Source organism: Embiotoca jacksoni, unplaced genomic scaffold (assembly GCF_022577435.1).
Source record: "Embiotoca jacksoni isolate LCO1_2020_lvr unplaced genomic scaffold, fEmbJac1.0.p SCAF_2, whole genome shotgun sequence".
NCBI lineage: Eukaryota > Metazoa > Chordata > Actinopteri > Embiotocidae > Embiotoca > Embiotoca jacksoni.
Window position 1 is genome coordinate 4,880,223 of NW_027185340.1, and position 16,728 is coordinate 4,896,950.

A 16,728-nucleotide genomic window follows, 5' to 3' on the forward strand; every position below is an offset into this window, starting at 1 on the left:
CTTTTTCTGATGACCTGTCAACATGTCTTCTGCGACAAAGATCTGTCGTCATGGTGTTGTGGACAGCTGTGTCTGAACAATGGTGTGATCAATCACCCCGGAAAAAAAACTTTCATGCAGGGCAAAATCACTGACTGCAAGTCTTTGAAGTGAAAAAACTATTCAAAGGCAATGGCAGTTAGCATAGACAAATAATAATATTACAAAGTGGGGATTGTTAGACACAGTTTTCCCTCAGCTGCCACCACAAAACCAGCCTCAACCTTCCTCCTCAACCCAAAATCTTCTGGGTCTGTATTCTAGGAGCCAAGTGCTGGGTACAAACTGCCAGAGTGCCACCGTATCAGCTGTTCTCGCCTGCTACAGACAGAATTAGTAAGATAAATGCAGCCAGAGACAGAGGGGCCCAGCTGTTATCCAATAAGCGGGACTACAGGAACCTCTTTCCATCTTAGTGAATGGGAACACCAGAGAAATAACCAAGCTATTAAGACTTGGAGTTTTTGCGGAAACTAATTTAGACGAGCTGCTGGAGGTATTACAGTGGGAGAACATTGTCATTAACCTTTGGGAGGAGGAGGAACAAATCCCAAAACGATCCATGTGCTCACACCCAGTACATCAAATCAACAACCCTACAAGTATTTTTCTGTAAGGATAAAATGACTGATCAATAAATCATTACCTCATTTATGTGTGAATAGAAGAGATTTTCTGAGGGATTACAGAGAAAATATAACATTAGCAGATCCAAGTTGTGAATTTGTTTTCCCCACAATAAATATTAATGCTCCATATTTATTGCAAGACCCCAGAAAACTTTTGGGGCATAACTATTTGCTTCAGTATTAAATATCAGTATTTATTTCAGTGATTAAAGAAGAGAGCAAATCTTTGTGATTTAGTATGTGCCAGAGTCAGGTCTAACTGTACATGTGATTTTATACAAAATGAACAAAAGAGGAAAGACAAACTTTAGTATCTGAATAAAGTGTCAGGTCGCTGCTGGGGTTGAAACATCCCACCGATCTCTGCAGGGATTTAGCCGTCTGGGAACACAACACCGAGCTAAATGACTGAGGATTTGTTGTGTCATATATAGACCCACATCGGTGGCACCAAGTGAAGAAAGAGTGCAAATGAGTGCAGGAGGCCTTTAATCAGCCTCATAAATTCAATGTCAGGTGACAAAACAACCACCAGACCAGTGGTGCTTAAACCAGAGAGAAGAGCAAAGGGATGTGTGCTCTGTTAGTTTCATAAATTAAAAACAATAAAAGAGTATTTGGTTATTCCAAAGAGTTTATTGACTTTTATATAGTATTTAAAAAAAACATGTTTTGATGGTTTTGTCATGGTCTTGTATGAGATATAATGCAAAGTAATCGAGCTCATTTCTGTCAGGCTCCTCAATGAATAATAAACCCTTTTTTCTGTACCGTCAACCCAGGTATATGTGATAAATATACAGCTCTCGCTCTTTGACTAATATACCTTTGACTCGCAGCATAAGCATGGTACTAGCAAGCCAGAGTATCTGACTTTATGTTTAAGCACAGATGGAAAACTTAATCAAGTTAGTATTGACTCGCACAGGCATCATTACATTTCTCACTGCAATGACAGAAATACAAGTTTAAGTGGAAAGCATTCTAATTTATGGGGTAAATTTAATTTAGCTTCTACAGTGATACCGTTAAGCCCCATAATTCAGTTTTGTAAGGAGATTTTTGTTGTTTTTTAAACAATCATATATGAAAGCCATCCATGTTTAGGATTTTTTTGTTGTTGCCAGAAAAATAGTCAAGAGAATGCTCTCTTTTTTTTCTGTGTGGATCTATATCTCATAAGAGACACAGTACCTCATTTATTTGTTAGTGAAAATTTAATTTATTCAAGTTAAATAAAGCCATTGACCTTACTGTTATGTGTGTTACTTTATTACATTACAAAATTTAATACATTATAGTGTATTCCACTGAGGCGATTATCTTTGAAGCCACTTCTTCCAGGGTAAATATACTATATATGTACTGGTTGTTTTTTAGATAACTTTTTACAATGTTAACTTTCACAGATGGTAAAACAGTTTCTTGCTTATTAAAGCAATTATTCTTTTGAGAAGTTTTCTCAAAGGTTTTCTCGCTTTCTTGCTGAGAAATAATTAAAATACCACACTCATATGTCTGGTTAATATCATTGGGGGTGTCTTGCAGCCAAGAAGCAATTTGACACATAACCACTATAAAACCACAGCATTGTAAAGCCACAGTACATCCAAACAATTCAATGCAATTAGCAGATTCCCTCTACTGCTGAAAGTAGTAATTATAACGATAGCAAAGGAGGAAGTGATGCTGTTAGAGAGCGAGATAGAGCACATAAGGAGGAGGTCGGGGTGGATAGATGGGTTGACAAAACACTGGGCTCTAACACAGGAGAGAGACTGCTCATTTATTTTAAACTGATCATTAATGTTGTGTCTTTCATCCCTGGTCATAACCTTAGCCACATGTTTATCAGTGTAAGCATGATAACAAAGGTCCTCTAACCTTTACAAAGTACTCTTTAAATAATCTCAATCTAAACCTAACGAGTTATTTTTTTTGTGCCTAAAAATTATAGCATTACAAAAATAGGCCTATTTGTTTATCAGCAGTGATTTTTAACAGTTTATCTTCGGCTATTGGTTATTTAGGAAGGTAGAGCCAAACATCCTCGCCTACCATTTGGCAAGTTAGCTATTTCCCCCTGTTTCCTGTCTTCATGCTAAACCAAGCTAACTAGCTGCTAACGGTAGCCTCATTACTGGACTGAATTAAGAGTGGTATCAAACTTCTCATCCATGAAATTAAGACTAAGGAGGTCTTAAACAGACTTCTGCTGCACAGTTGCCACCCTATCCCCTCAGTGGGAGCCCAAAATGATTCCATCCGTCCTCATCAGCTCTAAGTGCCCATTTGAGACCTTCGTTATGACGCTGCACGTTCCTTACAGTCAGTTGCTGGAATCCATTTCGACCTGTTTGACATGCAGCGCGCAGTGAAGTTCTTCCAGAGGATCATATTGGATCTTGGATGACCCAGAGAAATTCCAGTCCAATTGGTTGCTGTGGCATTAATGATTAACGGTCCACTAGTGATGATGGGGTCTGCCTGGCTTGACCTTTCTACATGGCTGTATTTGCAGCAGAAGTAAGCACCAGGCTTTAGCATCATGATAGCCTTGCAGTGACCAAGCAGCTGCACCTTTATCCCCTGGCCTTAGCAGCTGAGGTGGAGGCCTGGGTCCAGAAACACAGTGTGGGGGAGGTGACAGCTGAACACAAAGAAAATGGTGCAAGATATGAGGCAGTCTTGGGCATTGTTTCAACCGGGAATAAACAGATGTGTCCCTTGAGGTATTAATCAGACCACATGTCTGAAATTAGGTGTAATGAATTCAAATAATTGTTTCCCATGTCTGAGTTAAAAACCTAAGTATTATAATCAAATAAAATCGGTTCCCTGGCTCGTACAATCTCTTCTTTTGTCTGACAAATGGTCATCCGGCTCCAATTTGAACCTACAAGAAAAGTAAAAACTGCATAACTTCCTGCTTGTCCCAGCTGCCCGTTTCAAACATGTTCCAACCTGGCATGCTTTAAATAACTGACTGTATTAAACTGAAATGATAAAGGACAAAGTGACATTTTAATTTCAGTTGGCACCTGGATAACTGTGCATATGGGAGCAGTAAATACAAATTTAAAATTTAAAATAGTTTGAATGCTAGGCTGCACCAAACTAATATTTCATCATAATGAGTTTAAAGAAATAATAGAATTTGCTCTGTAGTTAAATATAATTTTTTTTTAAGTTGATTATTTTATTGGTTTCACTCGAGCATTTGAGTAGACTGCTCAAGTTTTTATCAAGGTCTACAGCGTTATTTTTATATTGAAAAGAAAAGTTACATATTCATAATTTTAGGAATCAAAAGCAGTTATACACACAGAGACAGAGGTAGAGATTTCACAGTGCCCCGTCGCATCTAAAAAGTTGAATTTATTTCATTGACCCAGTTTAGTCAAAGCAAATTAAGACAGACAATCTTCATCTCAACAAGGAATTCTTAAAAAACTTTTTTTCAAAGCACAAGTGTCAACCGAGTGGCCAAATTATAATTACTTAATTAATTACATATTGTATTTGAACTTTAAATAGTCTTGACCTGGTCTTGACACATTATTCACTGATCGATGGACCAGTCCAGCATGGTCACTCTTACTGGCCATCCATCCAAGCCAGCCAGCTTGACCAGTAGACACCAGCTTGGCCTGACTGCGTGACCAGCTATATCAAGCTGACCAATTACACTGACAGACCAGCAAAACCAGCTTGTCCCCTCTAATAAACCAACTAGACCAGCATAGCACCAGCTAAAACCAGCTAAAACCAGCTACCATCTTAAGCTGCTTCCATAAGAAGCTATGACCTTCGTGAGGGAGTATCCTGAGTAATGGCACTTGAGCCACATCAGCACTTAAGTTACACACATTTTTGTGACCACAGGTCCAGATCGACCTGCAATTTATTTAGCAGATGGAGCACATCAAAATTTGTGTCCTATTTTTGTGGAACAGATGGACATAGCAGCAAGCAAATTCTGGTGAGTTGGGAGTGATGATTGTGTTGTTGAGGGCAAGAAATTTCTGCATTTTTTTTAATACGATGTAAGTGTGCACAATGTAATGTTGGAGAACCAAAGTGACATGGCACCACAGTTCAGGTGGTTTCCAACAAATATTTTCCCTCAGACGCCTCAGAACATCTACAGTTGAACTCTGGCTGAATTCACGGTGCACAACCAAGCCCATGTCCAAAAAAAACACCTAGTCGCGCTCCTGACTTGATGCGCCTTTAACAGTGTTGTTCTGCTCCTCTTGAAACACGGATGTAACTCAAAACACCTCGCCCAGCTCATTGCTTCATTGCTCTAGATTTTCAGAGGCATTTCTGTCTCCATTGCCAATTTCTCGAGGTTTGATACAAAATTTGCTGTGCATCCTCTGCTCATTTCCATGGAAAAAACTCCAATGTGCCTGAACCAGGAGTCTGAAAAACGTGACTCATTAGGTTGGTCATGGGACAAAACTTGGAATACTTACTCACAAAGTTTATAGGCTCCCCCTCCATCGTGCACATTGTGGCACTGTGCTCTGTTTGCAAGCAACAGGAGCAGTCTGGGAAACTTCTGAATCCCCTTTGTATAAACTAAAGTGATGAACAAATCAAAATCTGATTAGTAATAGCTGAAAAGACAGTGAATCATAAAGATTCCCACCCAACATGGGTGACTACAAAGTTTCATGGCAATTAATCAAATAGTTGTTGAGACATTTAACTCAAAACCACAAATGTCAACTTCATGGTGGTGCAAGTCATTGCAAAACATTATCTAGAGACCATGAATGTTATTTCCAAATTTCATGGCAATCCAGACGTTTCTGAGATAGTATTCTTCTATTTCAGTTTGGAGCAAAGTGATGGGCCGACGGAGCAACCAGTGCCACGCTACTAGTGTGTCTGAAAGGATAATTAATTAAATGGTATTTAACCTATAAATACATGTATAACTGTAGATACACACACACAAACTGATATAGCACTTTGTGAAGCCCCAAACTCTTTATAGTGTGCTACAAATAGAGCACTTGAGCGTTAGTGGAGCACTGCTGACGCATTTTCTGACTGGAGAGTGTCCAGGGACTACTGGGTCAGGAAAACCGGCCTCAGAGTGACAGAGAGACAGTTGGAGTGAGGACAGAAAGAGTTGGGAAGAGCACAGAGGGTGGCAGAGGGGGCTACAGTGTGAACAAGAGAGTGTGGGGGTGCGGAAAATAGTGCTACAATTTTTTGGAAAACCTTGTGGGTATCTGTCGATAGCAAGCCTGGATATCTTTGCCAACATGTTGGAGGTCTGGGATTGAATGTGGAGTCCCCCGTGGGGAGCAGTATGGGGAGGTAGGGACAGACGAGACATTTGAGTCGACGCAAACCTCACAGGGCAACAATCTTTGACGTCTGACCTTTGGCATCCTTTCCATCATATATAAAAGGCTATAAGAGTATTGTGCCATTACGTAACAGTGTGTGTTTGTGTGCAGTGTTATGATTATGATAATGATAACGATGGATATCACAATGTAAAGAAAACAATAGTAGACAAGATGGAATAATTCTCTCCAGGCTGTTCTGAGGAGAAACAAAAATATTAGAAAGATGAGGAAAAATATGAGTGAGTGAGTGAGTGAGTGAGTGAGTGAGTGAGTGAGTGAATCACCGTGTGAGTATGTGAGCGAGTGAACAACAACTGAGTGACCTTAAAAGGCCACTTGGTCGCGCTGGTGACTGAATGAGTAAGTAAAAGGGGGCCTCGGGGTTATCTCTGTGAAGTGCTGCTTTATTTATAGATCATCTCGAAAAAGAATCCCTGCCCCCTTGCTCCCCCCACCCCACCCTTTCATCATCCCTCCCCCATTTTCAATTAGCCCCTGATGGGTGGAGTAATGCAATCAGGAGTAAGTACAGCTCACCCGGAGCCTCCTCTCTCAGTCTGCCCCAGACTCCGCACAGGCACACACTCCTCAGACAGGAAGGTAAGACCCAACTCTGTTCAACTGCTCCACTATCCATCCACTCACTCGTCCATCCTTCCACCCATTCATTCTCTTCACTGGTCTTCACCCACCATGTCTTCCAACCTCCGGGACACTGCTGCTCACTGGTGTCCCGGCCTCCTCCTGTCCTCCTCCACACCCACCTTCGTGTTCTTCCTCTTTTCACCTGTACAGTGCCGTCACTGTTTAACTCCCTCTTCCATCACCTCCATTTCTTTAAATCTGTCTCAGGGACAGCCTGATTTTACTTCCATTATCTTTTTCCCTCCAAAAAGCCTCTGTTGACCCCTGTGAGCAGAGTTCATTTCTATCTATCCACCCTTCTCATCAACCTCAAACCTGCCTTCAGCAAAGCAGCTTGCTATTAGAAGAGTTGTGCCTTCTACTTCTTCTATGAGCAGTCTGCTCTGTTCTCTTGCTTTATGTGGCCTTACAGCATTTGATGCACAAACCAAACGATTTGAAATGTTCCTGAATAGTCTTCTCTGGACGTCTGGAGTGATACAGTAGCTTGTAGTTTTACATCTCATGAGGGATGTACTTTTTACAATTTTGTTTACTGAAAAAGTAAACTGTAATTCAGGATTTATTGTGAACATTTTCAAATTAGATCCGGAAGTAATTGAATATTGAATTCTATTATCCACTTACAAGGCTATGTTTGGTGTCTCGTGTACTTATTCCATTGGCAAGGAATTCGCCAGAGTGGTTGCTTTAGAAAAGTCGTCTTTCTGTCGAAGATAGTACTGATTTATGGTTTGCATTTCTTTAGATAGTTGGGGAACATTTTAAAAACAACTTTGTACATCTTAAGAACATTTGAAAGTACAAATACAAAGATGTAAATTGTTTTTCTCTAAGCCTTCAACGGCAGATTTATAAAATGGCAAAATGGCTTTTCTCGGTTTGTGAACTTCCAAACAAAACTGTAAATTTTAATAAAACAATCCATTTTTAATGCAATGCATGCAAAGAAAGTTGATTGTCTTTGTGCAAACACTATTAGATTTGCATGGGAACTATTGATGTTGTAGCTCACTTTGACTCGCAGAGGGGTAGCTTCAAAGAAGCTGCCAGAAACTGGGAAACAGCTGCATGCCATGTCGGAATAGCTGGAGGTTTTATTTGAGGCAGTTCAGATTATCCTTGTTTTATTTTTAGGAGTCAGATAAATCCGTATATAAGCTAGGTGAGTCATGGTGGGAGCAATAGACAATGAGGGAATGTTAGAGGGGTGGGGAAGGCTTCGAGCAGAAAGGACAGGGCAGATTAAAACACCTCAAATTGAGCCAGATAAAAAAGATCATAACCCCTTAAATGTCAGGAACATCACAGATCACTCACAGATCTCATTATGGACTAATATGGGAGTACACGGTGATCAGAAATAGAAGAAGGGGCAGGAGTTCTGACAGTCTGAGCAGATTAAGGGAAAAACAACCGAGGAGAGCAACTCGATTAAAAACAGAAATGCATGAAATTATGAAAAGCAGAAAAGAATGGAACGTCAAGTGGGAGGCAAAGTATGCGTGAGTTTTACTTTTTATTATTCTATAACCTCCTTATATCGTAAAAGCTTAGCTGATGAAACAATGGACAAACAGTCACATAGAAATTAGTTAAGTTAAAAATCTTTATGTCATATCAAACACTACTGGACAATCTTCCTCCCTGTTTTTGACAATACTGTATAATCTCTTTATCACTCACAATAAATAGCCCCGACTATCCTTGGTCGTCAGAGAGTATGAGTATTTAGACACAGGTGGGACAACAGAGGTCTTAACAAGCCGCCACAAGCAGCTGCAGATTGGGAGTAGTCATTATTAGGAGTGTCATTCAAACCCCCTCCCCCCCAGACACACACACACACACACACACACACACACACACATTCACAAGGGATACTATGATCTGGTGCTGACAGCTGGAGGTGAGGTGATGGATGGGTCAGTGTACAGCAGCATAGTGTGCGTCGGTATGCAATGGGGCAAAAGTTGAGTGTCTCTAAGCAGGGCTGACAGGAGTTATTTATATCCTCCTCATCTGTCACCTTCCACTCCTGACGCACTGAGCAAAATGAAAGGCGCCTGAGAGATGAGAGAGGTGGATGATAGGGGAAAGCGCACCACGAAAAAACTCTGTACCTTCTAATGTGAAGCATCCTGATGCTTGATGACAAAACTGTCTTAAAAAAACGGACTTAATCTGTACGTAAATCCATAAAACTTACTTTTGACAGTTTCATTTGACCTCACTCTTTTGCTCGATCTCCGTCTTTCCCTCTGTCTCTCAGGTGAGTGACCCTGGGTCAAAATGACCGAGCGCTACGACTGCCACTACTGCAAAGAGTCCCTGTTTGGGAAGAAGTACGTTCTGCGAGAGGACAATCCCTACTGTGTGAAATGTTACGAGAGCCTGTACTCCAACACCTGTGAGGAGTGCAAGAAGCCCATTGGCTGCAACACCAGGGTAAGAGGCATGCAAAAAAAAAACAATTGTATAAGTACTGACATATGTCTGTACCTTTCTGTGTTTCTCTGTTGTGAACAAGTCAGCCTAACTGTCCAACTGATGCCCCTGTAGGATCTGTCCTACAAGGACCGTCACTGGCATGAGGACTGTTTCAAGTGCTTCCAGTGCAAGCGCTCCCTGGTGGACAAGCCCTTCTCTACCAAGGATGAGCAGCTCCTTTGCACTGAGTGCTACTCTAATGAGTACTCCTCCAAGTGCCACGAGTGCAAGAAAACCATCATGCCAGGTAGAAACAAAACATAGAAATATACCAACACAACAGAAAGCGAATTCCAACCTGCTCTGCAAAAACATTTCTTATTATCAATTTAAAATTGAACATGACATAAATATACAGTCTCCTCTCTGAATACAAAGCTCTCATTTTTAAAAGACATTTTAGTTTTTAGTAGTTTAGTCTCCAAACAATTTTATTCATTTTTGCAACACTGAAGGAGCAGTTCTAGCTCTGACCATTAGGAAATCTATTTCTTCAGATGATGCATGACACAGGAATAAACACAAATCAAGTTATTTTCCCAAATTGTACTTATTATTCTAAAACAAATGTTTTCTGTATCTTGACTCAAAACTGCATATTTTTGTTTTTATTCTAATTCTGTGTTATTAGTGGTTCTCTGCATTTCTTTAGCACCATCCATTCTGTTACTTTCCAATTTTCCTAAGGCTCCAGGAAGATGGAGCACAAGGGGAACAGCTGGCATGAGACCTGCTTTACCTGCCAGAGATGCCAGCAGCCCATCGGCACCAAGAGCTTCATCCCCAAGGACAACCATAACTTCTGCGTGCCCTGCTATGAGAAGCAGTTTGCCATGCAGTGTGTGCACTGCAAGAAGGTAGGACACCCACATCCATGTAATCTCACTGATTTTCAAAGTAGCACTTAATTATTCTCCATCTTCTCTCAAAGAACTACAATAATATGTGTATGTGCAATAAAAAGTGACAATATGACGCTCCTGCTCGCTGCGTTTAGCCCATCACCACCGGCGGGGTGACCTACCGTGACCAGCCCTGGCACAAGGACTGCTTCCTGTGCACTAGCTGCAAGCAGCAGCTGTCTGGCCAGAGGTTTACCTCAAGAGATGACTTTGCATATTGTCTCAACTGCTTCTGCAACCTTTATGCTAAGAAGTGTGCCTCCTGCACCACCCCAATTAGCGGTAATAACTGATTATTGGTCTCACTGCATCTAAAAAGTTTAGTTTATAAGAGGTTTCTCAGTTGTATTGACTGGATCTTCATTCTTAGGTCTCGGGGGAAGCAAGTATATTTCCTTTGAGGAGCGCCAGTGGCACAATGACTGCTTCAACTGCAAGAAGTGCTCCGTGTCCCTGGTGGGACGCGGCTTCCTCACCGAACGCGATGACATCCTGTGCCCAGAGTGCGGCAAGGACATCTAATTCACGACGGATACATCTGACGGGATGGCCGCGTTATGATCAAGGAATAACAAACACACAATAAATACTGTCGGAGCAGAGAGCATAGCATCCATACCATCATTACTACCCAGCATTACTATGAATATACAGTGTTTGACTCTATGAAATACAAACTACTAACAGTGTTATTTTAATTTAGAAAGTTTTTTCAAGTTTAATGTTCACTCTTTGAGAAAGAGTTATTACTAATAAAATAACTGGTGGCATGAATGTAGAGAATTTTGCTTATGAAACAAAAAACGTGTGAAGCCGTATGGAGCATCCTGAAATAAATCTACAATATTAATCACACCATCAGCTTTGAAGTGTGATAGTAATTACTGCTTTGTGCATGGAATTAGTTTGAGTTTTTTTGAATGATTTCTGCTATAGCCACTTAAATATTGCATCTATATTTGTATGAATCCTATTTTTAGTTCATGAAATCACATACATTTCAGAATTGCTTATATGAAAAAAGGGTTTCTATTGATATGTTTTGGCCAGAAACTGCAAACAAATGTAAACACACAAGTTAATTGTTAATTGGTTAATTGGTTGTAACAGGCTTTTAGATTTCCTTAATATATTTGGAATAATGTTAAGTTTAAGAGTATATTACACACTGTATGTTACAGTACCTGTATATCAAACATGGGCAACATAGCTGCTGACTTTTCTATAGTAATTAAATCAACAATTGTGATTCATTGTATTGAGAATTTATTTAAAAAAAAATTGTGGTAAAAACAATAATATTGTTTCAAAATGCATGTTCATGTGTGTTTTTGATGAACTCTGTCAACATCAAAGACACTAACTGCAAAGTCAATTTATCCACAGCAATAAATATACTTCAAAAAGACTGTATTTATGGTTTAGTCCAGAATCATTTTATGATTAAAAGATGACATTCAAATACATGAATATAAGTTATTCACTTCCTGTGTCAAAATGGCTGTTCAACAATGGAACATGATGAAAGTGTATGAATTTAGCTCAATGTCATGTACAATACATGTACCATATCACACCATATTAATATTTTAAAAACCCTGAACTTGTGAAATAGCATTGAATAAATCCAGATCTCAGAAGAATGGAAAACAAAAACTATGAATAATCACAGATTACCATATGACACCTACTACCAGTTCAAAATGTTTAGTGTACACAAACTTATAAAATGTTATGTTCAGCATAATTTGTGGTTTAAAATCCTTTACAATACGAGGTGTGGTTTAAAAACGTTCAAAGACTACGCCTTAAACAACCAAAACCAGTACCTGATTTAAATCTGGCTGCCGTCGCCTTTAAAGTAGTTCCCTTGAGCAGTGATAAGCCCGCTTTATCGCTACTGCCATGCTCCGAACGCTCTCCGAGTCCCTTTAAGCATCTCAAGCATCATCTAGGATTCATATCAAAAAGGTGACCCTTCTAGCTTGAACTTCATTTTCATGTCATCGTAGTTTACAGCAAATGTTCCCCCCTCCCCTCTCCACGCGCCTCAGGACGTCACGGTACAACTTGACGTTGAGAGTCTACCGCTGGAAGGCGAAGGAACAGTCTCTGAACCTTCTGATCACACCTCGAACACCACATGAAAAGAACGGTCTCATGACGTGTCTACATTTCCTCTTGGGTGTGTCCGTCAGTATCACAGAATGAAATCCTGTAGCACGCGTTTGAAAATTAAAATACAGACAAGACACTGACCTGCTCATCAAGTACGTTTTTTACCAAAAGCAACCTGTGCACAGAAACAGAATATTATCAGCCATAATGTTGGAAGCCAAAAGTCATCTCAATCATTTTGCCCTCTGAAAAGTCTCCATGTGAGGGAGTTTGCGCTGCTGCTCGGTGATGGTAAGGGCACTTTAGGTTGTGGAAACAAACGTGGAAACTCATAACTTCAAAAGCAGAATAATGTCCTGAGCATCACCCCATCGAGTCGGCTCTCAGATCTAAACGAGAACAGAGAGGTGGCCTTGACACGCAGCTAGAAGGGTTCCCACCTCTTACTCACATTACATCAATTAGAGGGAGAACAGTGATGGGGACAGCCGAGGTCGTGAGCACCACCATAACAGGGACAGAAAGGGGGGGGGGGGGGTGTCCATCAGTCTCTGAGCTCCCATCAGGTCTGCATGAGCAGTGGTCAGAGGTCAGGGCCATGTAACATGCTGGATCTTTTTCTTCACTTCTGGAGACTGCAGTGCATCCTGAAGAGATGGGAAAAAAAATAATCAATACAGCATATAATGCAATGTGTTATTGGTCCAAAGGCATCAAATACATTAAATATTGATTCGATTAATAAGAATTTTGTTACCATGACTTTTTTTCTTTTTTTTTCTCCAATGGAAATTGAAATTTTGGGCATTCCATGATTTACACATAGTTTCATTGATGTTGTGTCAAAATCTATTAAATTAAAGGAGTGCGTAATACAGTGAATTATTAGAGTATGTTGCCAACCCTCTCTCTTAAATCATTTTAATTTAAACATATATTACCTATTAAGAATCACATGTCCCGTTAAAGTGTTATAATCTCTTGTGCTCATAAGATTTCCATCTCTAATTAGAAAATCAGCCTCTAATATGTAAGCAACAAGACACAATATGGACACTCGCTGACTCGTTTGCTGTAAGAGAAAGTAACTGAGAGGACATAGCAAAGAGTTCCTACCGAGTCGTTTGCTTCTCGTTTGAGGTTTGTTGTGTCGCTGCTGTGATGAACGGACGGGGAAGAAGAAGACGTGTTGCCTGACAGTTTGCGGATGGGGTTGGATAGATTCGCAGCTGGAGGAGGTTTTAACCTGTCGTTGATTCCTGGTGACTCCGTGGCTCCCTCTGGTTTCTTCACTTTCAGTGGCCCGGAGTGAGAGGAACTCCCATCAAACACGATTAGAGGCCTTTTCCTGTTGTGGTCATTATTGGAGCTGGAAATGAGCAAACATTAATAATCAGCTGCTGCTGCTGAAATTAATTTAACCAATTTCAGATTGATGGCTGTATTTCTGTGCAGGTATGCAGCAAGACGGTTGGCCGAGTTGTGGCATGTTGTGTTGGATACAGAGGGGCAGGAGATGCCGATCTATCCACGAATCACCTGCTTGCTCTGAGCAGGTCAACAACGTAAAACATAAACTTCCCTAAAACAATAGAAACACTGAATCTGGACATGGCTTGATACTGATGTTGAATCCATAGGTAGCTTGGCCTTTAGACCTGTTGTCTGAATTGTGCCTGTCATTTGATTGGATCTCAATATGAAGATTAGTTAGTTAGATTAGTTCGACTTGTCAACAAACAAGCTGCTGTTTTCTTTTCCATTACCAAGTGAACGCTATTGCTTCTGCCTGCTTCTTATTATCTCCTCCAACGAGCTTCTATTTTCAGTGTGTTTTGCTTGTTTGTGTGTTTGTCAGCAGGATTATTGAACTTTGTAGGAGGGTGTAGCTCGGGAAAAGAAAGAACCCATTATATTTTGTAGCGGATCCAAATCCCAGCGGCAGATCCACAAGTTATTTTTCACTTTCATTAACATGTCTAGATAAGTTAGTTGGCCAACTAAATGTTAAATTGTTAAACTGTACAATAACTCACCTCTGGCAAAATCCATCACATAACAATAACACTGTTGACTGTGTTTCTTGGTTGTTTGTATATAATATATATAGATATATACTGCACTGTATATACTGTATATACTGTGCATTTTATATTTTTTTTACTGCTATTTTATTGCTTTTCTATTATTCTATTATTATCTTATTGCTTCTGTATGCTGCTGTAGCGAAAAAAAAATTCCCCCCGGGGATTAATAAAGTAACTACCTAACCTAACCTAACCTACCTAACCTACCTAACCTAACCTACCTAACCTAAAACCCAGACGATGGTAATCATATTAATTTGTGACAAATCATAAGCAATTCTAGAAATACAATAACTCCATATAACAATCCACATCCCTGCCTGTTTTTCTTTTCCCCCCTAAATGTCCGGAGAGCTTAGTGGACAGTTATTTGATTAAAAACGATGCATTATAACATGTTTTTTTGGACTACAATCATTGCGATATTTGTTTAAAAATTGCACCAACCGCCATGAAATGAATAATCATCAACCATAAGACTAAATCTAAGCTTTTAATGCAAAAAAAACCAACCAAAAAAACACTTTGGTGCTGCACTCAAGTGTTATAATAGTACAGAACACCTTGATTACTCTTTTTAATTTCAACATTGAACTTTGGTTCAGGGGGGGGGGGGGGTCTCCTTTAAAAACGATGCGTTTTAATGGTTTCTTTATGGCTTTGGGAGAAAAGTAAACATTAATTTGAGGAATACAGTGAGCTCCGTGCGTGAGGGCGGACAGGTGTCTGACCTGAGACCGGCCGGCGTCGCTCTCCCCCGGCTCCTCTCCATCCTCCTCCCCCAGCGGCTGTTGGGTAAATTCCTCTGCGGCAGCGGGATGACATGCCGGAGGTAGAGCTCCGTGATCCGGTCTCTGCTCCCGCAGTCTCTGGTGCTGACATTTTTCTGAAATTCAGAAGAACAACAACAACAAAAATGAACTCCGTCTGAGGAAACAACACAGCTTGCCCCCACCCCACCCCACCCCACCCCCTCCTCCACCCTTAAGCTGCCATGCTCACATTTAACGGCACTCATCACGTTTCTCTCCCGCATTGACTCACCTCACTTAAAATGAGCTGCATGAAGTCTTGAGACAACAGCTCGGGGTGCAGTAACAGGTCCACGTCCGAAGCATTAACAGCCTTCCCATTTTGACCTGAGGAAGTCGCCATGTTTGCTGATGTTCTTCTTCGACTCTCCTGGCAAACAACAAACCAACGTTACAATGTGCACGTCGCCACCTACTGTACCGGAAATGTAACAGCATGACTTTAGATAGGTGGGGTTTTTTTTATATTCTTATTTTTTTTGCACATTTAGTCTTATTACTTTGCACAATATAAAATGAATCTCTATGCTTGGTGCCGTTATTCCAGATTTCCTGCTAAAATGCCATTATTCCCAGATGAATTAGTGATTTTGCTTCTGGTCTCCCAAAACCAATTTATGAAATGTCCCTATCATTTTTAGTCAGTGTGCTTTTAATGAGTTTATCTGCAACCTCAATTCTCTCTATTCCAACATGTGCTGATATTGGCAGCTATTCTTTTCTTTGTTGAGGTTTTTATGGCAGTCGGCGTCCCCAAAGCACCATTACTGCCTCCCTCTGGTCTTAGGCTTCAGCAAGGTCCATTGTTTTTAATATAATTTGTCAAAAACAAATGCACATACTTTTTCAAATTGTACTAAACTAAATGACTTTTCTGAAACATCGTGTTGGGTTGATGTTTTTTGGACTTTACTTCTGTTTTAATTGAAGTTTGAAATTAATGTCAAACATGTGATAATATTTGATCTTACGTTTGTAAAGACTTATCTCAAACAGTCATGCAGCTCTCAGTCATGTCGTGTAAGTGAGGAAGACCCTGCTGATTTATCTGTTCGTGGACACATACATGTACAAACACAAATATGTACATGTACATGTACAAATATCCACACTATTCAACAGTTAAACCTTAAGAAACCATTCAGATGCAGAGAACCTTTTCTGCTCAAGCTGCCAGTAAAACAATTTGGATTCACATCCTTATCAGATGGAGGAACTGAATTCCAAAAACATTGTGTTTGTTAATGATCAATGAATGAAACTCAGTTGAGAATTCAGAATAAACATACAGTTAAAGTTCCAAATTTAAATGACAGCTTTCTATAATCCAGAGCCAAGTCCTGGCATCTGAGCATGTCAGAGGATGGCTGCCTGAGAGGACAAGATAGTCCTCTCCTCTGAGGTCAGAGCAATTCAACAACTAGTTGGATCCAGCTCCAAGTTAAGTGATTAGGTTTGGACTGTAATGCAATGCAATAACAAGCATGAGCTCTAAATTAAGGTAAGAATTTTGTAGCTCAGCTAACACAAGTTGCTGCATGTGTAAAAGTACCGCAGGGCCCAGTTTAGTATTTTCTTTAGATCATAAATGTTTGCTTTTATTGTTAAGATTCCTTGTTTATCATACAGTTTTT

General features: G+C 40.2%; 2 protein-coding genes across 4 annotated transcripts; one reads left to right on the top strand and one right to left on the bottom strand.

The window, feature by feature from the left end:
* The first annotated feature begins 5,779 nt into the window (after positions 1 to 5,779).
* fhl2a (four and a half LIM domains 2a) lies at positions 5,780 to 10,932 on the top strand. Of its 3 annotated transcripts, XM_069154123.1 has the most exons (7): positions 5,780 to 6,005; positions 6,533 to 6,640; positions 8,958 to 9,133; positions 9,248 to 9,422; positions 9,863 to 10,032; positions 10,173 to 10,359; positions 10,448 to 10,932. In XM_069154123.1, exons 3-7 carry the CDS (start codon positions 8,978 to 8,980, stop codon positions 10,597 to 10,599), a joined length of 840 nt encoding a protein of 279 aa, XP_069010224.1. In that variant the 5' UTR covers positions 5,780 to 6,005; positions 6,533 to 6,640; positions 8,958 to 8,977; the 3' UTR covers positions 10,600 to 10,932. The 3 variants fall into 3 exon arrangements, with proteins under 3 accessions (XP_069010224.1, XP_069010225.1, XP_069010226.1); XM_069154124.1 differs by lacking the exon at positions 6,533 to 6,640; XM_069154125.1 differs by lacking the exons at positions 5,780 to 6,005; positions 6,533 to 6,640 and adding an exon at positions 8,713 to 8,871.
* Positions 10,933 to 11,551: 619 nt separating this feature from the next.
* Positions 11,552 to 15,453, bottom strand: cunh2orf49 (chromosome unknown C2orf49 homolog). Its single transcript, XM_069154126.1, has 4 exons — positions 15,327 to 15,453; positions 15,014 to 15,168; positions 13,312 to 13,564; positions 11,552 to 12,842 (listed from the first exon to the last, which is right to left on the bottom strand). The coding sequence occupies exons 1-4, from the start codon at positions 15,435 to 15,437 to the stop codon at positions 12,786 to 12,788; spliced, it is 576 nt and encodes a 191-aa protein (XP_069010227.1). The 5' UTR covers positions 15,438 to 15,453; the 3' UTR covers positions 11,552 to 12,785.
* Positions 15,454 to 16,728: the final 1,275 nt, after the last annotated feature.

Coding starts and splice junctions, on each gene's coding strand:
- fhl2a (XM_069154123.1), top strand. CDS start 8,978: ATGACCGAGCGCTACGACTGCCACTACTGCAAAGAGTCCCTGTTTGGG. Junction 9,134..9,247: donor CCATTGGCTGCAACACCAGG/GTAAGAGGCATG, acceptor ATGCCCCTGTAG/GATCTGTCCTACAAGGACCG. Junction 10,033..10,172: donor AGTGTGTGCACTGCAAGAAG/GTAGGACACCCA, acceptor CGCTGCGTTTAG/CCCATCACCACCGGCGGGGT.
- cunh2orf49 (XM_069154126.1), bottom strand. CDS start 15,437: ATGGCGACTTCCTCAGGTCAAAATGGGAAGGCTGTTAATGCTTCGGAC. Junction 13,565..15,013: donor GCGACGCCGGCCGGTCTCAG/GTCAGACACCTG, acceptor GCTCATTTCCAG/CTCCAATAATGACCACAACA. Junction 12,843..13,311: donor AACGAGAAGCAAACGACTCG/GTAGGAACTCTT, acceptor CCATCTCTTCAG/GATGCACTGCAGTCTCCAGA.